The sequence below is a fragment of the Bacillus rossius genome, chromosome 6 (assembly GCF_032445375.1).
Source record: "Bacillus rossius redtenbacheri isolate Brsri chromosome 6, Brsri_v3, whole genome shotgun sequence".
NCBI lineage: Eukaryota > Metazoa > Arthropoda > Insecta > Phasmatodea > Bacillidae > Bacillus > Bacillus rossius.
Genome location: NC_086334.1, coordinates 1,655,209 through 1,677,856, shown reverse-complemented (window position 1 = coordinate 1,677,856; position 22,648 = coordinate 1,655,209). Strand labels below are relative to the sequence as shown.

The 22,648-nt window shown below is 45.0% G+C and overlaps 1 protein-coding gene across 1 annotated transcript in view; it reads right to left on the bottom strand.

Annotated features, from left to right (window-relative positions):
• Positions 1-714: 714 nt before the first annotated feature.
• LOC134532474 (gamma-aminobutyric acid receptor alpha-like) overlaps positions 715-22,648 on the bottom strand; it is a 45,949-nt gene continuing 24,015 nt past the window's right edge. The window contains exons 5-10 of the mRNA XM_063368891.1: positions 10,648-10,730; positions 9,928-10,062; positions 8,306-8,458; positions 6,765-6,898; positions 6,164-6,304; positions 715-3,723 (exon numbers count right to left, since the gene is read on the bottom strand). Coding sequence (XP_063224961.1) covers positions 3,532-3,723; positions 6,164-6,304; positions 6,765-6,898; positions 8,306-8,458; positions 9,928-10,062; positions 10,648-10,730 — 838 coding nt within the window. The 3' untranslated portion in view covers positions 715-3,531. The remainder of the gene's footprint in view (positions 3,724-6,163; positions 6,305-6,764; positions 6,899-8,305; positions 8,459-9,927; positions 10,063-10,647; positions 10,731-22,648) is intronic.

Genomic DNA, 22,648 nt, shown 5'->3' with positions numbered 1-22,648 from the left:
GTTCGGGATTTCAAGGGCAGGAGAGGCCCCTACGTTATTTTTTTAAAGTAATCGATCAAGAAAGGCTTTTCGGAAAATGTGAGTATGGACTTATCTTTGTTTTAATTTTAAGTATTAATTATGATTTGAGGTATTCGGAAGGACTAGGGAAGTGTTTAGTGAAGTTCTCTCATTCTCTCTCTTGTAAGATCGTTCAATCGTTAAGGAAGTAAAGAGATTATTGTTTTAAATTGTAATCCCGCTATTTAAATGTTCTTTAAAATGATGTTGAGTATTTGACTTTAAGAATAAAATAATTTTAATTAAGTATTATGTTATTTTGCAAAATCTCCTTAGTTCAGCTCTCACCAGACATCCTGTACGGGATGACGAACCTATGATCCTAGGTACAGTAAAGTATTTTATGAAGTTAAGACTAGTTGATGCCAAGCGAGTTGTTTCTATGTAAAGAGCTACGATTCTCTCCCCCCTCTGAAAGTGGATCGTGACAGAAATGGCGGTGGCACCGGCTAGGTGCACGTGACAATATAGACATATACTTAGTGTTATAATACGTTTTTTTAAATGTTTCAGGTAAATATTTCAGTATTGCCATAGAATTGTAACTTCTAACGCGTGCGGAAAATTTATAGTATTAACTTTTTAATGATTATATATATATATATATATATATATATATATATATATACACACACACACATATATATTCAAAAATCAATTCCAAAGCTGAGGTTTTATCGGAGCCGTGTCTAATAGTTTTAGCCAATTGCTAGCTGAGTTTAATGGTGACAAGCAATGTTTACTGTTCAGGCAGCGAATTGTAGCGGCGGGCGCAGAAACTAATTTTTTCATGCTTGGCGTTATATTAAAGAATTCAACGTTAAATTTCGTGTCTGAATTTCATATTATAAGTTTATTCGCAACCTGAGAACATGAATTTGCTCGTTACCGAGGTTACATGTTCATTATCCCTGGCGAATACTGAACGACTAGCTCACATTTTTATTTTAAAAAATTATTGCAACCATTCCAACCGCAAAGATGTTCTGGCTGGGAATATTTAGCAGCTGATTGAGGCTTGGTTCTTGAAGAACTGCCAGGAAGGTGTGAGAACATGAATGGCATTTTCCCTTCAAAACAGTGCTTGTTTTGTTATTTTTTTTGCAGACAATTAACCCTAAATTATACATTTCTAATTTTCTGTTACTAGTTATGAAGCTTGAAGGAGCTAAATTTAAAGGTTTTTAAACATCAATCTTCCTATTAGCATAGATTATGTCTGGAGGAACGGGAGATTCTGGTTGTAGGGCTGAAAATTCACAAAGAAGATTTAATTCACTTAGACGTAACTTTTATTCTGGTTCACCAAAATCTTAAGAATGTATTGGGCAGAGTTTCAGTATAATCACGACCGGTTAGAAAAAAAAAAGTTTTATAATAATTACCATGAATTATATTTTAAAGCTGAAACTAGATTCACTTCATAATTATTTTTCTAGAAATATTCATGACGAATTTCTCATGAAAATATAGCAAAAGTAAAGAAGGTTTTTTTTTTGTTTTTGTTTGACAGTTATTCTGACGTCCCTAAACGTTTAAAGAATAACACGGCAACTAGTTTGAAATAAAGAAATATTCGCTATTTTCAGAAAGACTGCTTCTCATTTCACAGAGGACTTCCTGACAGTTATAAAAGCTCGTGATGTGGACAGAATATTACGATGTTGAATCTGTGATTGGGATTATAGGATCACGAAGTTTAATTAGAATTATTCCTTTTACATTACACAAACAATGATGATAAAACATTTGTGCAGAGCAATTTATTTCAACGGAGTCCTACAAATGTGTCATTGTTTGAAAGCTTAATAATATTATATTACTCTTTTTCATTCGATCATTCTAATCGGTGTAAAATACTGAGATAAAATATAGCCAAGACAATGAAAAGATTCACAGAGCTGTGTTTAAATTGTTTTAGTTTATCTTAATCCTTGATTCCAACAAAAATATAGCTCTGATTGGACGGTTTTTAATTTAAAGTAACCCTTTTTAAAAGCATCTAAGTAAAGCAAACTGACACTAAAGTATTTATAAACAAATGGTTTCAGGGGTGAATTTTATTCTTCAATATAAATACCTTTTTCGTTAGAAAAGAATTATATGAATTTTTAGCGTGTGATAAAATGGGTATTGCTATGAATAAAAGCATAAATACATCAAAATAATATCAATAAAAATGTGCTAATCTGAATTATGGTACGTATGGATAAACTTGAATTACTTAATTTCCTTAAAATAATAATGGAAGAATTAGTTTGTGACAATATTTGAAAGAATTTACAACATCAAATTGGATAGACCATAATCTATCCCCCCAACCTATTTAACAGCGACTATCACAATCTAAACTATGAAACGACTATTCTTCACTGGTGTTTTTCTAACCTGAATCTGGTATTTACTTTATGGGTTTCATACGCCTGCTGTTAACACATGATTCGTGTTCTGGCTGAAGCCCTAAGATGTATCTAGCAGTTTGAAGCGATTTTATTTTAAATACATGGGTTCAATTTAAAATTTACCTTTACTTAATAGACACATCCCATCTTATAACCAATCCATTATTTGTTCTTGGCCAAATATCTTGAATTTCAATCATTTGTTATGTATCCTTGGTCGATTCAATTCAGATTGTGTATATTCCAACTTATGGGCATCACATGTGCTTATAAGTAGTGTGGTTATGTGGATTTTACACGTTCCTGATGTTTGACCGTATTGTACACATCTTCCTGAGCGTCAAAAGTTCTTCAAGGCTCATCACTGAATGTTTCACTTCCTACTCGTCCAATACAACCAGGTTCGGTATTCTCCGATACTGTAGTAACTACTCTGGATAGTGCACGTTCTTGAAGGGTTATCACAATCTTTAGTCTTTCTGCTTGTGTAAAACAACCGGAGTATTCTCACCTACAACAGTTCTTAGATGTTCCTGATGGTCTGTGGTCAAGTGAACCATGCTTGGCTGCTATAATCTACGTGGCACTCGCTACTGTTGTAACCTGACGTGTTCTCGGAGGTCAGCGGTGGGGTAAGGGAGGTAGAGGGAGGCAGAGGGAGGCAGAGGGAGGCAGAGGGAGGCAGAGGGAGGTAGAGGGAGGCAGAGGGAGGCAGAGGGATGCAGAGGGAGGTAGAGGGTGGTCAGCGGTGGGGTGAGGGAGGTAGAGGGAGGTAGAGGGGAGGCAGAGGGAGGCAGAGGGAGGCAGAGGGAGGCAGAGGGAGGTAGAGGGGAGGCAGAGGGGAGGCAGAGGGAGGCAGAGGGAGGCAGAGAGGGGCAGAGGGAGGCAGAGGGATGCAGAGGGGAGGCAGAGGGAGGTAGAGGGAGGTAGAGGGGGTAGAGGGAGGTAGAGGGAGGTAGAGGGGAGGCAGAGGGATGCAGAGGGAGGCAGAGGGAGGCAGAGAGGGGCAGAGGGAGGCAGAGGGATGCAGAGGGGAGGCAGAGGGGAGGCAGAGGGAGGCAGAGGGAGGTCACGGCGACGCGCGCATGCGCCGACTGCGCGACAGATAGCAGTACCAGTAGAAGGCGTTGATGGCGAGGAAGCTGAGCGGGAAGAGCAGGCGCGAGGCGCGGTCCACCTGGGAGACGGAGTTGTAGCAGGGCGAGTGCCGCCGCCTGCCGCCGCGCCGCCGCGCCGCCCCCGCCGCCTCCGGGGCCGGCGCCTCGCCCAGGCAGGACAGCGCCCAGGTGGGGCGGCGCGCGGGGGCGGGGGCGGGGGCCACGGAGCACGCGCTCAGTGGGATCACCTCCAGGGGGCGGTGGGGGCGGTGGGGGCGGCCCTGCGACACACCCGCGTCTCCACGGTCCACTCGCACAACATGCATACTGTCGCACAGGAGCTGTCTTTGTCTACAACTACGTGGAATAATTCTCCAGCAGACAGTGCTTTGAAACCACTGTTTTCACACATACATAAAAAAAAATTTCATTTAATGTAACGTACAAATAAACTAAAGAAAAAAAAAATATTTTTTTTTAGTTTTTAAATTTTTTAAATATTATTTTTTAATTAATTATATTTGTTACATCAACACATCTCACATATTTACATTATTAATAACTGTACAGAACTTATAAGGTAAAAAAATAATTAAAATGAAATATTTTCTAACCCTCAAAAACAGTGAAATTGGTAATTAATGGTCGAAAGGATTGTGAGACCGATATGCTTATTAGACTTACGGAATTTGTCGATAGGGTTTACAGTAGGAATCGCGTTTGATCATTAGTGGATCCTAAATCTCGTGAACAGAGGAAAGGAAGGCTGGTAGTTGGAAAGAATATTTTTTTTTCTATGTTTCCCAGTTCAAGTTGCGGTCAGTCCACCTCCTCTCGGTGTCTGTTACTGCAAGTCAGACGCTTGTTCCAGGGGAAGCCTTCTTTTCACAGACGAGAGAGCCAAACGCCCGATCTTGAATCTTCGTTTTTTTTGTTCGTTGTAAATAAATATGGCGGTGTTGATAAAAGGATACTAATGGTCAATTAGGTTAGGTTAGCTACATTATAAATACTTTAAAACAATGTGGACGGTTGATTTGGTTAGGATAGCTACATTAAAGATACGGAAATGATACATGAACTTCGGGGAACTTGGGGTTTTGGCTCTCTCGTCTGTGGAAAGAAGGCTTCCCTTGTGCCAGGGTCCGCCAGGGGCACACACGAGCGCACACGAGGGCACAGGAGCGCACACGAGGGCACACGAGCGCACACGAGCGCACACGAGCGCACACGAGGGCACACGAGCGCGCACGAGGGCACACGAGCGCGCACGAGCGCACACGAGCGCACACGAGCGCACACGAGCGCACACGAGCGCACACGAGCGCACACGAGGGCACACGAGCGCACACGAGCGCACACGAGGGCACACGAGCGCACACGAGGGCACACGAGGGCACACGAGCGCGCACGAGGGCACACGAGGGCACACGAGCGCACACGAGGGCACACGAGCGCACACGAGGGCACACGAGCGCACACGAGGGCACACGAGCGCACACGAGGGCACACGAGGACACACGAGGGCACACGAGCGCACACGAGCGCACACGAGGGCACACGAGCGCGCACGAGGGCACACGAGCGCACACGAGCACACACGAGGACACACGAGCGCGCACGAGGGCACACGAGCGCGCACGAGGGCACACGAGCGCACACGAGCGCACACGAGGACACACGAGCGCGCACGAGGGCACACGAGGGCACACGAGCGCACACGAGGGCACACGAGCGCACACGAGGGCACACGAGCGCACACGAGGGCACACGAGGACACACGAGCGCACACGAGGGCACACGAGCGCGCACGAGGGCACACGAGGGCACACGAGCGCACACGAGGGCACACGAGCGCACACGAGGGCACACGAGCGCACACGAGGGCACACGAGCGCACACGAGGGCACACGAGGACACACGAGCGCACACGAGGGCACACGAGCGCGCACGAGGACACACGAGCGCGCACGAGGGCACACGAGCGCACACGAGCGCACACGAGGACACACGAGCGCGCACGAGGGCACACGAGCGCACACGAGGGCACACGAGCGCACACGAGCGCACACGAGGGCACACGAGCGCACACGAGGGCACACGAGGGCACACGAGCGCGCACGAGCGCACACGAGGGCACACGAGCGCACACGAGGGCACACGAGCGCACACGAGGGCACACGAGCGCACACGAGGGCACACGAGCGCACACGAGGGCACACGAGGACACACGAGGGCACACGAGCGCACACGAGCGCACACGAGGGCACACGAGCGCACACGAGGGCACACGAGGACACACGAGGGCACACGAGCGCACACGAGCGCACACGAGGACACACGAGCGCGCACGAGGGCACACGAGCGCACACGAGGGCACACGAGCGCACACGAGCGCACACGAGGGCACACGAGCGCACACGAGGGCACACGAGGGCACACGAGCGCGCACGAGCGCACACGAGGGCACACGAGCGCACACGAGGGCACACGAGCGCACACGAGCGCGCACGAGCGCACACGAGCGCACAGGAGCGCACACGAGCGCACAGGAGCGCACACGAGCGCACACGAGCGCACACGAGGGCTCCGGTCAGAGCGGGCGGGAGGCGCACGCACGTGTCTGGCGGAGCTCGGTCTGCGCTGTCTCCAGTCGGCCTCGTCGGAGCCCGAGTCCGAGCTCAGGTCGGAGGAGAAGTAGCACTCGCCCGAGCCGTGCTTCGTGAAGTAGTGCACCACGGCGAACTGCAACAGCGCGCGGCCGTGCTCGCGACCACAGACACAGACACAGATCACTGACACAGACCACATTATTTATTAAAGTTTATCCTGATTATTTTACTAAATTAATTAATTTTATACACATGTTTGTATGAATATTGAATACTGAATATATATTTAAAATGATTTAAATGTATTGAATTTAACTTTACCGACCGTATTTTTGATATCTCTCTATTCCTTTTATTATTTTATTTCTATTGCTTATTTGGAAGCAAAATTAAAGTTATTTTTTTATTACGCCAAAAGAGTATAACTTCTAACGCGCGTATAAAGTACATGAACCCATATATTTTTTTTAAAACTCAACACCTTTTTCTGTAGCGTACATGTCGTACGTTCCAGAATGTTATAATTCGCTGTGTTTCCTTGTTTTGGCGACATATCCGTGTCTCGACAGCGGGCGAGCGGTGCGGCGGCTGACCTGTATGATGGTGGCGAAGATGAAGCCGAAGGACAGGAAGACGAAGAAGTCGAGGGCCGTGGGGTAGGCGACCTTGGGCAGGTCCGTGCGCGCCTCCAGCCCCAGGAAGGTCATCGTGAGCACCGTGGTGATGCCTGCGTCACACGGCACACGCCCCCGCCCCCTCACCTCACAGCTCAGTGCCTCGCACGAGTGTGTGTGTGTGTGTGCTGCTATGTGAGTCACTGTCTACCGCCGGCCCGCGGGGGGCTAGTGGCCAGCCACCTCGCCCCCAGCCCCAGGAGGAGGGGTGCATACCCTCACATCTCCCCCCCCCCCTTCCCGTGGCATCCTCCTTCCATCATGTGCCCACAAAAAAGAAATTGAGAGCGTAGCAGCTACCGGATTGTTGGGGCTTAGTGCAAAAAAAAAAAAACTGTGAAAGTATTTGTTTGAAATGAAACACTAAGAGTCGAAATATTTTTTTTTATTATGTTTAACCATCGCAAAACTTTTAATTGTCGTTAAATGATTTCATTAAAATAATTAGGAATAACAAACATCATTTTTTACATAAATTTCTGTAAATTTATAATTTAGTGCAATAGTTTTACAGCAGAAAAACTTTTTGTCATATAATTTCGTCCGGTTAAACATTATCCAGACTCTAAGTGTTCCATACTAAATAATTTCTCTTTTACTTGCAACAAAAAAAAAAATTCTCCATTTTCGAGACAAAGCTACACCATAGTTCGTCGGCCGAATTCAGACTCATTACGTGAATTCCACACTCGTTTGACTGTTACTTACATCACAAAACAACTACATCCCCTGCACCAGTAGTGCGTCTCTTGAGTGTTTGGTAGATGTTAATAAGTGCAGAAAACCATTGTGTATCCTGAGACACTTAAAAAATTGAAAATTGTAAGGCAAAACCAATGTTTTGGATTATCTATAAAGGTGCCAGAAGATGCGAAAATAAAACAGCTTTTAAAAAAAATTGGTTGTCTGTAAAGTCGGTTTACGGACGATAGTTTAACGTGGCAACGTCAAAACAAAACATTGATGAAATGATTGCATACTTTTATGAATAAAATTGAATAATTTTTATTTTAATAATAAAAGAATAAATACTTGAAATTATACTAGTAATCAGAGTTTTAAAATGCTAGAATAATTAAACTTTATTGCCGAAATTGTTGTTGTAATAAGCAATGAAAACCTCATCAACTTTTCACTTCACTTTATAAACAGTCGACGAAACAGTTCACGTGTAGATGTAAGTTGTGTGCTGCCGCTGTCTTTCTTCTCCTCGGACGCATAGGCCAATAGAGTGGAAGAGAGATAGATGCGGCGCAAGCGTACAATGAACGTAACGGGACACAGCGTAACGGAACAATGTGCGCAACGAGTCACAGCGTAACGGAACAATGTGCGCAACGGGACACTTTTTAGTGCGTGCAGCCGGCGTTCATCGATTTATTAGACGTTGCCACGTCAAAAATGAGGGTTCCCGGACACTGCGGGCGAAGAGAGTGTGCCCGAGGGCGGAGGCCGCTGACCCAAGGACACGCGGTCCGCCGTGGCCTCGCGGTTCAGCCAGAAGGACACCCAGGACAGCACCACCAGCAGCACGCACGGGCCGTACACCTGGATCAGGAAGTTGCCCATGTGGCGCTGCAGGTGGAAGCTCACCAGCAGCATCGAGTACTCGCCTGCAACAGCCGTCCGCGAGTCACTGCCCTCGTTCTTCAACCTCCGTGAGGCGTCACTGTCCGTGACTGTCACATCGTTTAACCTCCGAGAGAAGCTCTGTGAGGCGTCACTGTCCATAGCTGTCATTGTTCAACGCCAACACAGACTGTGCCCCACTCTGCCGAGTCGGTAGGAGATCAAGTAATGTCGTTCCTTACACCCGGTGCAAATGACTACTCAAATAAATCAAGGACTCTCATATGTCAACTATTTACTAATCAATATTTAATACTATCTACTATTAACAATTAAATATTATTTATTATTAATTAAGAAAACAGCAGGCAGTTGAAAGCACAGTCAGCAGAGGTGCTGAGTGTCAGGACACTGACATGGTCCGACCACCCCGACTCCGGGTCCGTGGTTCCTTGACATCACTCCAGGCAGTTCCCGATTCCTTACCCGCAATCCATGGTGTGTTTCCGTGTGCTTCACACGGCAACAAGATGTTCAAGCCATGTTTATAAACTATGCAAGGAATGCAGACACAACACGTTTATAACACAAGAAAAATACGGTCCATTCAAGACAGGAATTTCACGTGACATTACCAATAATTTAGCTTAAAAAGAGTTAGTTTCTTTCACTGTGCAGAAGTCTAATTTAAAATTTTTATGCATCATGCCTTCTTCACGCATGAAATCTGCATGTCTTCAGAACATTTCACTTCAATATTATCTTTGAAAGATTTGTGCAATGGGAGTGCATGTCTTGATGTAAGCTTGTGGACATACGCCATTGCTAAGCACATGTATGTCTGTAGAAGAAAACTACAAAAAACCCAAAAGACAAAAACACAAATCAAGCAAAAAATCTGCTGTTGTCAACAGGATATAAACACCACATAATATTCCATAACAGGAATATGGTCAACAAACAAACTTTGGGTTCAATATTTTTGTGCTGTCATTTGTTGGTTTTTTTTTCGTTCTCTTCTGTTTTGGAAAACTATTGTGTTTGTTTCGTCTTTTCGTTTTATCGTATTTTTGTGTCGTTTCAACTGTTGTCCTGAATTTTTTTTGTTCAATTTTTTTGTGGTTATTATTTGCAAGGTTTTTTTTTTTCGTTCTGTTTGTCCATTTTTCTTTGTTTGTTGACCATATTCCTGTTATGGAATATTATGCGGTGTTTATATCCTATTGACAACAGCAAATCCTTTGCTTAATTTGTGTTTTTGTCTTTTGGTTTTTTTTTTTGTAGTTTTCTTCTACAGACATGCATGTGCTTAGCACTGGCGTATGTCCAAAAGCTTACATCAAGTCAATTCACTTGAAACACGGAAGGTGGAAGCGAGGGAAGTCGACCACAAGCGAGGGAGAGAGGGAGGGAGAGAGGGAGAGAGGGAGGGAGGGAGGGAGGGAGGGAGAGAGGGAGGGAGGGAGGGAGAGAGGGAGGGAGGGAGGGAGGGAGGTAAGGAGAGAGGGCGCACCTGACTTGAGCAGGTCCGTCTGGTTGGCGGAGGGCGTGTCGATGAGGTCGAACTGCGACAGCTTCATGTCCTCGGCGATGGCGACCTGGCGCGCGCCGTTCCAGCGGTACAGCACGTCCCGCGCCGAGTAGCCGACTGCAACAGCGCGGCCTCGTGGACTAGCGCGAGGTGGCGGTCCGGGACACGCGCCTCTCCCCCCGCCGAGGCGACCGCGGCTCGAGTCCCGGCGCGGGCGGACCCGTGGGTCTTCTCGGGCTGCTCCCATTTCCCCCATCTCACCTCATGTATTCCCCCAGGCTGGTCGGAGGGGCAGGTCTGTCCCTCTGGTAGGGCAGCCGGCTGCTGGGGGTGTCAGCCCCGTGCCATCCATGCAGACCCTGCCTCGCCGGGGAACTACACGTGTATTTCCACCCAGGGAAGAAACTAGCGGTACAATGCAGGGCAGCGAGATAGCTGATGAGTGTATGGCTGAGAAGGGTAGAGGTATAGATTGGTGAAGATGGAGGAGCAAGGGGGAGAAACACTGTAAAGGAGGAAAGTAGAAAGACTGGTGAAACTGTTTAAGGTGATTAAGGAGCAGCTGGGAGATGGGGTGAATAGAGGGAGTGCAGACAGGAGGGAATGAAGTATTCTCGATGAGAACAGGGCGGGAGTGGAGAGGAGGGAAGAACCTCAAGCGTGCAAGCACACGGGCGGGAGTGAGCGCGGGCTGGTACTCACAGCTGCCGAACTTCAAGGGGCAGCGCTGCGTGTCCATGGGGAAGTCCTCCAGGTTCATGGGGCAGCCCGCCTTGATGGTCAGCCTGCAACAAGGGCGAGCTGTCGAGTGACTGCCCATCGCGGCTCATGTTGCGTGCAGCGACTTGCTCACAGCTTCAACAATTATACAAACATATATTTCATATAAGCTTTTAAATCTTATTCTACAGTGTTCGATATTGAATACTTGTCCACATCATTTAAAAAAACATATTTTTTGGTTGTGATTAATAATCACAGAGTTTTTTAAAAAAATTTCAAGTGTATTTATATAAGTGAGGTTATGTTCCTGCATGTATAATTTATTTCAATTATAAATTATTACACTATTATTAACGAAAAATTTAGTTAATAAATCAGAAAATACTCAGCATATTAATGGATTTTCATCATTGATTAAACTTTATCTCGATTATTTTAATACATTAAATCATTAATTCTATACACATACCTATTTATATTAATTTTGATACTGAGTATTTATTTTACTAATTTTTGGCTACAGTAAATTTCAAAATAGTTCAGTAACTTAAATAAGAAAGAAGTATAACTTCTAACGTGCGTACATATGTCACACGTCTTTTTTTTTATTCGTTCGTACTGAGAGCCACGTTTGTTCGTACAGTATAATTTCATGAGGTAGTATGGTTCGCATTAGTTCCATACCCGATTTTAAAGGCAATAATGGCGCGTACATCGAACGTTACCGCCCCATCACACTCGGTATACGCCACTTGGTAGCAGTAATTTGGCGACAATGGAACGGAAGATGAACGGAAATGTGAAACAAAGATAGCGGAGCCACGTGTAGTAACATAAACCGGTATATGGTCAGTTTTGAAACATTAAGATACATACCAAAACTATTGGTGTGCCAGATCTAACTTATGATAGTGAAACTAACCCGGAATATATTTGGTGAACAAAAAAAATTAAAATTAAAAGTAATCTCTAGTTATAAAATACCTAATAAAACTGGCATTACAATATTTATAATACATATTCTCCTTGCAATATGTACAGCGTGCGCTTGTTAACCTCATAGGGCGTGGTTCGAATCTCATCACTAGAAAAAAATACTATTTTAATAATATTGTATAGTAATAATAATGTGGAATAAGCCAAAACATTGTTCGAAACAACGTGGAAAGTAATTTATTAAAATTTCTGGTTGAAAAGTTTATTCGCAACATGTAAAACACGAGAATACACGAATTTGCTAGTTTCCGAGGTTATCACTAGCGAGTATTGAAAGACTCTCACAATTTTTTTATTCTGTGTATTTACATATTAGGATACTAGCTGTGCCCGCGGCTTCGTCCGCGTGTAATAGTGTCTTTGGGTAGCATTTTTAATTATTTAGGCCAATTATTTTACAAATAAGACACATACGTATCTGCCCGTTCGGGTAAGCACACTTAGGCATATTTCCCCACTTACACCGCGCCGTACCACGCCGCACTCCCCCCCCCCCCCCTCCCCACCGGGTGGCTGCACAGCGCTCATTGTGTACGGCGAGGTGCTTGGCGAGTTTCTTACTCGCGTTAACTTCAGTTTCACATTTTGTAATGACTCCGTAAATGTTACTTCAGAATATCTCTAATATTTGGTCTCTTGTCGCAAACTTATAAAACATTCACATAAACCTTACATATTTCCATACAAACTTTCATCCCCTATTTCATATTGTTATTTTTCACCCTTGAGGGTGAAACTTTTACAAACTTTTAATGTAATATTTATATACATCGAGTCAACAGCCTAAAAAAATAAGATTCAGGTTTCTAGCTCTAAAAATGACGATACTTCCATACAACTTTTCATCCCCCCTTTCAACCCCTTACAACCCTTTGTCGCATTAAAAAGTAGCCTATGTCCTTTCTCAGGCTCTAGACTGTCTGTGTACCAAATTTCATTGAAATCGGTTTAGTAGTTTTGGCGTGAAAGCGCGACAGACAGACAGACAGACAGACAGACAGAGTTACTTTCGCATTTATAATATTCGTAAGGATTTACGTCAATATCATGAACTTAAAAACAAATGACGTTGCTCTTCTTCCTTGGTAACGTGTTGCAGAGGCGCCGTGGTGCTCCGTGGTCGCTGGAGCAGCTCGCGGCTTGACCTCATGACCTCGTGTCACTGTCTCCTGCCCGTCACTGGAGCCCACCCCCTCCACCCCCTCCGCCCCGCCTTTGTGCTCCAATTATTTCGGCTTTCTGTTTTAATGAATCCGCGTCCCGCGCGGCTAGGGAGGGGGTGGAGGGGGGACCGACCTCCCCCCCCCCAACGACCCCCCCCTCCCCCCCGGCCGGCGAAGACGCCCCTCTGGAGGGCGGGGTGCCGTGCATCGACTATCACTTTAATTAGGAATGTTTAACTAGCTCTTCTATAATGAGTTTATTCGGCAATTATAAGAGTTGTACAACTAGTAATTACTTTATACCAAAAACATTACCATCTTAAATCTACCTATGGTCTTAACATTTTGTTGGCACCTGTATGTATGCTCGTGCAATCTTGTATGCAAAAAAAGGAGGGGGGGGGGGTTTGTCTGTAAAGTCGGTTTATGGACGATAATTTTACGTGATAACGTCATAAGAAAACATTTGATGAAAAATTTGCATACTTTTTAGTTTTCAAATATTATTTAAAGTTTTTGCAAAATTTAATTTAAATAAATTGTTTAAATATAATCACGAACAATTAGTTAAAAAGCCCGCCTTAACCTGTTTGATATCATGGAAGATTTTCTCGCACGGTGGCTGGCCAGTTATTGCACGCTCGGCACAGGCGGAACGTGACAATGAGTCATGCTTTTTTCGTGCTTGCAGCCGGCGTTCATCGATTTATAAGACGTTATCACGTCAAAAAATAATAATACAATTATGCAATTGAATAAACAAGAACTTATCAATAAATCTGTGGAATTCACACAGCCTTCGGAGCGATGAAATCATCATCAACATCATCATCATCATCATCTCCATCACTGGTCACAGTCGCTGGTTGCAGCGGTGAGCGGGTGGGGGTTCGTGCGTCGCGGGCTGCCTGTCTTCCAGGCGCCGGGGACTCTTACCACGACGAGACGTCTAGCGCTGGAGCTCCTCGTAGCAAGGCGTATCACCACTTTACAATGATAGGATTACTGTGTCCCGAAATAAAATCAGGTTGATTTTGTTTTATTATATATATATTATTGCAATTTTAAGTTTGAAAAATACTTAATTGATAGCGCCGCGTTCGTAATAATTTAAATAACTTACAAAATGTTAAATATCTTTGACGCCATGTTTGTTCCACCAAAGTTTTCCTGGATAATAAATTATAGGTATTTTTATAGTTTCAACTACATGTATCTTTTATGACTATTCCAGTTTACAAAATATATTCCAGAATAGTTTCACTTTAGCACACCAATATGCTTTGTACATCCTTGATGTTCTCAAAATTTAATATATACGGATGAATCACACGGGTCCGCCATTTATTTTCGAGATTTCTGAGATTTCCATATATGGCAGCACCGTCTTTAGGCACACATCCCCGTTCCATCGACTTCCGTTTCATTCACGAAATGACTCCTACCATGATGGCAGACCCGTGTTATTCATCCGTACTTATTACATTTCGAGACCATCAAGGATGTACAAAGCATAGGTGTGCCAAAGTAAACTTCTTGGTAGTGAAACTATTCTGGAATACATTTTGTAAACTTGAATAGTCATAAAAAATATATCAGCAAATTTAAAAATACCTATAATTTATTATCCAGAAAGATTGTGGTTAAAAAAAATGGCGTCAAAGATATTTAACATTTTGTATGTTCCCTAAAGTATTACGAACGCGGCACTATGTTTTAAGTATTTTTCAAACTAAATGTTGCAGTCCAATAGGTACAATAAAATAAAATCAACCTGATAAATTTTATGTCGAAACCTTGTGATGTTATTTTCAACTGGAAATACGCCACGTTACGAAAAATATGTTTCCGGAGTTCCAAAGCGTCGTGGTAAGTCCCCTCCACCCCAGCGCCTGGAAGGTAGGCAGCAGGCGGTACGCGCGAGAGTCGCAAGTTGCCTACCTCTCAGGGGCCCGCCTCGCCCGTCACTCGGCAGGGGAGAGGGGACACTCCGGCATGTCCGCTCGGAACGGCGCGGGGTTGATGCGCAGTTAATATCGCCGCGGCCCCCGCGGGCGTGCAAACAGAACAGAACCCCGGCCCGTGGGACCCCCCTTCCTTCCCCGCTAAGGGGGTCGTCTTGTTTGCAGCCGATTTATTGCTACACCCCTCCCCCTCCCCTGTCTACGTCACGGAGCCGCTACACCCCCCGTCCCTGCAAGGTTGGCGCGCCTGTGTTCCGTCTCTAGCACGGGACAGTTGGCAGCATCGTGTCGCGGAAGTAGCGCTGGTTGCTTGTTCAACAACTTGCATTGTGCCCGGAGACTAGCAGGCAGACTTCAAACAATACATACTAAATGTCCAAGGTCATGGGGTCAGCTGAAGTGCGTTACAATCTAAGGACATTTTAATTCTTGAGTGAAAAGTTACGCAGATGTAACTTCCTGAGATTGATTTTAGGTGTTGAGAATAAATTGTGTGCAATTGAAGTTGTTCCCGTGTAAAATTAAATATATTCATACAAGGATTATTTTTATTATTTTTCTCTAAATTTTAATTAAAATATTAAGTACTTGAAATAACACAATTTTCTTGTGAAGATGGCTCGTAGCGCAGTGCACAATAAGCTCAAACCCCGCTGTGCTGCCCTCTGTCCAGACACTCCCCTACTAGACGCCAGCGAGTCAGGTTGGCGTCAGCCAAGGGAACGAGGCCCTACGAGTTCTCTGAACCGTCCACAACATTTAAGCGTAAGAAATCTTTTCACGCCCACGTATGAACAAGCGGATGTGTGTATTGGCTGTCGACACAACCAGCAGGTGTGGCAGCCGGTTCTCATCGCAGGAGTCCAGGGGCGAGGGAGGGGAGGGAACACTCATGTAGATACGTCCTCGCGGCTTAGTGCCAATCAGGCTCACGACCTGTCGTTGCGCAACAGCGCCTTGGAGTGACTGCGGCGACACCTGCCTCCCACGGCCGCGCTTATCTTCCCGCCGGTCACTTGCCCGACAGCAGGGCTTAGCGGCGCGCCTGTTCCACCTCGCCCGCCAGGCAACACATCTGCTCAGCACATCCGAGCGGCGTCTGCTCACGAATACACTGAGGGCGGATGTGTCGCACTGTTCCCGGATTTCGTTCTGAAACTGTATTTTTGACGTGGCAACGTCTAATAAATCGATGAACGCCGGCTGCACGCACGAAAAAGTATCCCGTTACGCACATCGTTCCGTTACGATGTGTCCCGTTACGCTCATTGTACGCTTGCGCCGCACCGACAGAAGTGAAAACTTAAAACTTTGTTTATAAATGTGTTTCTACGTCAAATGTACGTAAGAAAATGAATGTGATTACTAGTATAATTTCAAGTATTTATTCTTTTATTATTAAAATAAAAATGATTCTATTTTATTCATAAAAGTATGCAATCATTTCATAAATGTTTTGTTATGACGTTGTCACGTTAAACTATCGTCCGTAAACCGACTTTACAGACAACTAATTTTTTTATTTATAAGAGCGAACGTGGCTGTTTTTAGTCATGAAACACCCGGTAAAGATTCTTAAAAGCATTCAAGGACTTTCAGAAAACCTTTATCTTCATTTCCCCGCCGAATAATGTAATCGTTACCACTCAGATCTCATGGTCGCACTACATACGCATGACGACCAGTACACAGCCTTGCGCTTAGAGGCGACACCCCGCTAGAAGCACCAGCGAGCGTCGCTCTAAACATCCCGCCTCATCGACACGGATACACTCTTGACAAGGCGGGCCACTTTACACACGGCTGTTACCTGCCACGCAATAGCTTGTGCCTTGAAGACCCTCGTGTCATCTCTGAGTGATATCTCACGTGCACTCGTTTTGTAACCACTACAATGCTTTAAAATGTCCCTGCCTGATTGGGTTCTCTGTACAAGGGCACACCACACTCAAGATTCATATTTGATACTGAGTGGAGATATTGTCCGGTCATTACAAGCAGTTAGACCCCACTTCCACTTGATAAGAGCAACAGTAAGTACATGGTTTCACTTTCTGCGCCAAGGTGTTTTCAGAATAAAGGTTTAAACACGAACGCACTGCGCACATGTTTGGTGCTATCGTTGTCGCGCGCAGATCTGTAGCGCCAGTGTGATCCTAAGCGGCTTACGACTCGGCATTAAAAGAGAATCTGGGGCGAAGATTATATCCTACCCCTCCCTCGCCCTCCAACCCACTCTCGGCGCCATGACGCCCGTATGCGCGGGGCATGTGTACTCGCGAGAGTCGAGCTGAGTCGGGTGCAGTGAGAGCCGAGCAGAGTGGGATCCAGTGAGAGCCGAGCAGAGTGGGGTCCAGTGAGAGCCGAGCTGAGTCGGGTCCAGTGAGAGCCGAGCTGAGTCGGGTCCAGTGAGAGCCGAGCAGAGTGGGGTCCAGTGAGAGCCGAGCTGAGTGGGGTCCAGTGAGAGCCGAGCTGAGTCGGGTCTAGTGAGATGCGAGCTCTGAAGCCGGGGCGGACAGTCGTGACTCGAAGCCAAGGAAAGTACTTAGCAATTTTACCAACCTGCCAAATGTCTGTTACTTTTTCATTACCTGATTGTACAGATGGGCGTAATGTTGCCTTTGTAACAACGGTTCAGTTAGGCGAAAAAATGACGTTTTTGAAGTGAAACTTATTTGCTGAGGGTGCTACAATTTTCGAGCGTTACGAAAATTCCGATTGCATGAGGGGAATAGTCAGTTACATGGTGGGGGAACCGGTAGAGGAGGAGACACCACTCCGACGCATGCACTAGCGGTCGAATGGGAAGACGGAAAGGAAAGGGGGGATATGTTCGTAGCGTAGATGCTACACACTAGTTGTAGCAGCCGGAAGGGGGGACAGCAGGGAAGAGGTAGAAGTGACGCAGCAGTGATGCTACGGCTGCAGGCTTACAGAGGCCGCCGCGTGGAGTGGCGTGAATAAGCGCAGATGTTCTGGTTGCTTCGAGCACTGGGCCCGGGATGACAACCACTCCAGTCGGTTCCAGAAACACGGTCACGGGTATAAAAGCGGTGAAGCCAGCCTCCGCGGGAGTCCCATCAGGCGAGAGAGTGAAGTGTGAGTCCGGCGAGTGGCGCAGCGCGGAGTGGCGGGACCGCGCGAGTGCGACCGAGTGACGCGAGGCTATATGGACAGGGGCGAACCACTGAGTCTGGCTCTGTGATTTTTAATCATACCTAAAAATAATAAAAAAGGCAGGAGCAGATAAGAGGTAGGTATTATCCAAGGCAACGTGGGAATAAACCACCAAAAGATGCGTCAAAAAGTGTCAGTGAATGAATGCGAAAGTACAGGACGCGAAAATTTGCTTTTTTTTTTTTTTTAAATTTGAGATCATACCCTCATTTGTTCTATTCTCAACTATTATTTCTTGGTCAGTAAAAATACTAATAATCTCTATCCACACCTCACAAGCGACAAGTTCCACTTATGTCGCCCATCGACTCCAAACACACACACACACACACACACACACACACCACACACACACAACCCGTTGTTTTTTTGTATAGTCTAAATATTGTTACTTGTTACAGATTTCACAGTTGTCAAAAGTAGTACCAATAGTGCACTGCCAGTGTTTTTCTCTCAACAGTGTTTGTAAACTTCTTTCACTTGATTGTCAGTTTCTTAAACAATCGTGTAACACTTAGAAAGTGACATATGGTAAAATGATAGTACTGGTAGTACTTTTGGAAACTGTCGAATTTGAGAGACGTTTAGTGGCAAAAGCTATACGAGAGTTGCAAACCGTTAGACGTGGCTTCTAAGTCTACAGAGTCGTAATTTAAACACGCTGAGCTCTAGGTACTAACTTTTATTTTCATAATTTTAAGAAGCAAGGTTGATCTACAGATTTTCATATTCATGCGCCGCGGTTACTCTGCTGTCAACCCGAAAAAAAAACTGACAGACAAGTCGTCGTGAGAAGGAGAAAGGGAGTTTTTTTTTTGTGGTACCCGAATTTCGTATGCACCGTGCTCTGTAACAAAGAGCGGAAAGGTGAAACTGCCAGGTTGATGGATAATGCATCTAGTAACGTTTCCTAGCGAACCACTCCCCCTGTTATTTTTTCTATGAGTAATACTCGTAATAGGGAAGGATGATAAATTATTTTTTGGACATATTCCATTGTTTGTTTCACTGAATGTGATTTTAAGAACGGACAAAGATATGAATACACAGAAACACAGAAAACAATCAGCAGTCGATGTATAAAGTCAAATGCAAAGAAAGCACAAACGAACACAGTGGCCTTCCGAAGACAAAACACCTTCGACGTTTCGGAAACTGGCAACTGCTCCCACCGTCAGACACAATCAGATTGTTATAATTTTATTATGAATTTAAATTTAAATGAGTAAAATAATTTATGGAATAAATGTAATTTAGGAAACTGCTCCTTTAAGTGGTAGGATAAGAAAAGAGTTATGTAAATTAGGAAGGAATGTATTTTCTTGAAATATACACCAGGGCCTTGATCCTATCAGAAAAGTTTAAAGAAATCCTTTCCGAGGTTGAACAACTTATTATTATATAGTCTTATGTCAAGTAACTTGTGTATAATTTGACATTTCTCAAAAGCAGTAACAGTGGTGCGTATTTCTCAATGGTCACTTGCGAAGCAACACGTGGTATTTGTTAATGATCACCGACCACCGTATGAAGTTGTTTACAAACACTTCTCACAGAACAACAACAGGAGCGTATCGCGGTGAGGGAGGGGGTAGGGGTAACACCTCACTCCCTCCTTCGCACGCGCCTGAACGACAGTGGTTGAAGGATACTCGGACATAGGTGGGCCTACAGTGGTAATGAGTTACATCACACAGATTGTGCCAGCGTTTTGATGCACAGTTGTCTTACCTATTTAGTTAGTTAAAATAACGAGAATTTATAAATTAGCTTATTTCGCAATGTTGAAGATAAGTTGGTTTTCATTCGATGAGAGATCTCTCTGAGTGAAGAAGGGGGCAGATTGGCGGATACATGAATTTGTTCGAGGAAGGGGGAATTAAAAAAAAATAATTGAAAAATAAAGTAAATTTGAACAGGTGTATTTAAAAACAAAACTCACATTACTGTTGATACTAACACACACACACACAGTAGTAGCCGGAGGTGATCCGGCTTCTTACACAGTGACAAACTGTCTTCATTGATATTTTGCGAATTTTCTCATAACAATATAGGGTGGGGGGGAGTATATATCACCATTTCCCCCCACTTGCGACCGCCGCTGGGAGACTGGTAGCGGGGGAAGGGAGCTGTGATCCTTTACACCCCCCCCCCCCCCCTCTATCACCAGCCCGCGGCTGCAAATCGGCGCTCTGGTGGCCGTCCAAAGAAGCTTACGGCCGCCGACAAGTCCATAAAACACCCCGGGGCCGGGTGGAGGGGGGGGGGGGGGCGGACACAGAGTCGCCGCGGTTTGAAAGATGGTGGTCGCTGTTTGTGTCGGCGGGTCTGGAGACAAAAACCTCGCGCGCTCCACGCCTGGGTGCGCGCGGCTCGTTTACATGCGCGTGTGTGCGTGTGTGCGTGTGTGCGTGGGGGGGGGGGGGGGAGCAGTCATTTCCTCCTTGCCCGCGGCCGTTTCACGGGCTTTCTCCGCAGACCGGAGTCGCCCAGTTCCTCGGAGGCACAACACACCATGTCCACTTTTAGGGCAATGTGCACTCGTGACCATAAACTTGACCGCACCGTTAGACGTAATTTACAATGGCATACGACACTGCGGTCTACGATTTGTCAAAAAAACGCAGATATTTTGCATTAAAAATAGCTGGGAATGTTTGAAATATAATGGAAGAAGCACTATTTAAAATATTTTAAACTGCTCTCGTGATTTTTTTTTTTTTGCGACATGGTGTCTTGTGCCTCCGACCTACAGACATTATCCCAACGCAAAATAAAGCACCAAAAGCTATAGGTCGCTGAGAAAATGGGACGGTTAAATAACCACGTTAAGCTATATGTATAATGATTATAACTATTATCGTAGCATAGACGTATCCGGAAGCGGGGTTAGGAGGGGCAGCCACCCCCTTTCCGCAGTGGAAAAAATGTTAAAACAAGGAGCAGAACCCTGTAGTTAGAGAAAATTTATAATTAACCCGGGCTAGACACATCATGATATAAGGAACACTCATACCGAGTTCCAAATCTGCAGACATACACTTGAAGAACGGGAAATTTTGATTTTAAAGTCCCATTGATTGCATAATCCCGGTGCATGAAGGCTACGCATCAGCAAAGCTGGGACGCCAATCTTCAGCTTCATTTTGTGGGAAGGCAGGTAACCCCTAGGCAAGACGTGACGGACGCACCAAGCTGTTATCTGGCGGGTGGACCCCAACTACTTCAAAAATCAATCTCGGCACTAAGAAACTGCCATATCGTGTCCCATCCTCAGTTCGCAGTGTGCATTCAGCTGGGCATTCACTCTCTTCCCAGTGTACGTGTCTGTGTGCTCTGTTGCCAGATGTACACCTTTGAGGAAAGAAATGGTTTAGACACAACTTTGCAATTTGACGAAATATTTGAAAATATATCAGAAACATTGTATTATATAAAGTAAAATTAAAATTAGAATTTTGGGAATATTTGCATAATTGGGTAATATTCCATTTTAATTTCTAAAGAGTCGCTTGTGAAAGACGCCATCTTGGTTTCAGCGTTTTTTTGTTAAAAATTTTGTTTGTATCTACTAATATATATATATTTTTTTTTTCATTTTGAACATAGCACACAATTGTATGGAATTACTGGTTATAAGTAGTGACCGACTACTATCCCGTGAAGAAACAATTGGTATTTAGAGAAGAATTATTATATATTCATCAGAATGACTACGACTGTAGTGACAGTGTGAAAAAAAAATTAAGTATTGGTCCTAGAAAAAAATCAACAAATAGTAACATTTAAAACTAATATAACTTATTGTGATTAAGAATGGTATAAAAAAAAATAATGTTCGTAATGTACGCAGGCCGCGCAGTAACGGTGGTCGCCTACTCTGTACCGCCAACTGAGCGTGTGGCAGGCTATAGGACTGGCATAGTTGAACGGGAAGCCTTCCTTCATTTCACAGACGAGAGAGAAATTCATGCTCGCTTTCCCCCCCCCCCCCCCCTGTTCTAGCTCATTTTATAAACCGGTGTGGCATTAAATTTTGCGGTCGATTAGGATAGGTTAGCTACATTATAAATACTTTAAAACATTATCGATGGTTGGTTATATTGGGTAAGTATAGCTACATTAAAAAATACTGTAAAATCATTTTATGGTTGCTTAGCAAATAACTTTTTTAATATGTAGCTATCCAGGGCTAGGAAACCGTTTACATGATTTCACAGTATCTTTAATGTAGCTATCCTAACCAAATCAACCGTCCACAATGTTTTAAAGTATTTATAATGTAGCTAACCTAACCCATTATAATGAACAAAAATAAACGGAAGATGCACGATCGGGCGTTTGGCTGTCTCGCCTGTGAGAAGAAGTTCCCTAGTGGAACGGGGGTCGGTGTGGAAGATGGCGGGTGAGGGGCGGAGGAAGCCGCCTACATCTGCCTCTGGCACCGCAATTACTCCGAGAGGTACTCGTGAAGTGCGGATTAGGCAGTCGGGGCGGTGAGAGCCGCCATGTTTACACAGGGGTGCCCCTCCCCTACCCCCTCCCTCAGGATCACGCGCCCCGAGTAATGAGATAAATATCGCGTGTGGAGCAGTGGCGGATCCAAGGGGGGGCAGCAGGGGCAAGTGCTCCCCCCCCCCCGAAAAAACCAGTTGTCTGCTACATAAATATCGCCGA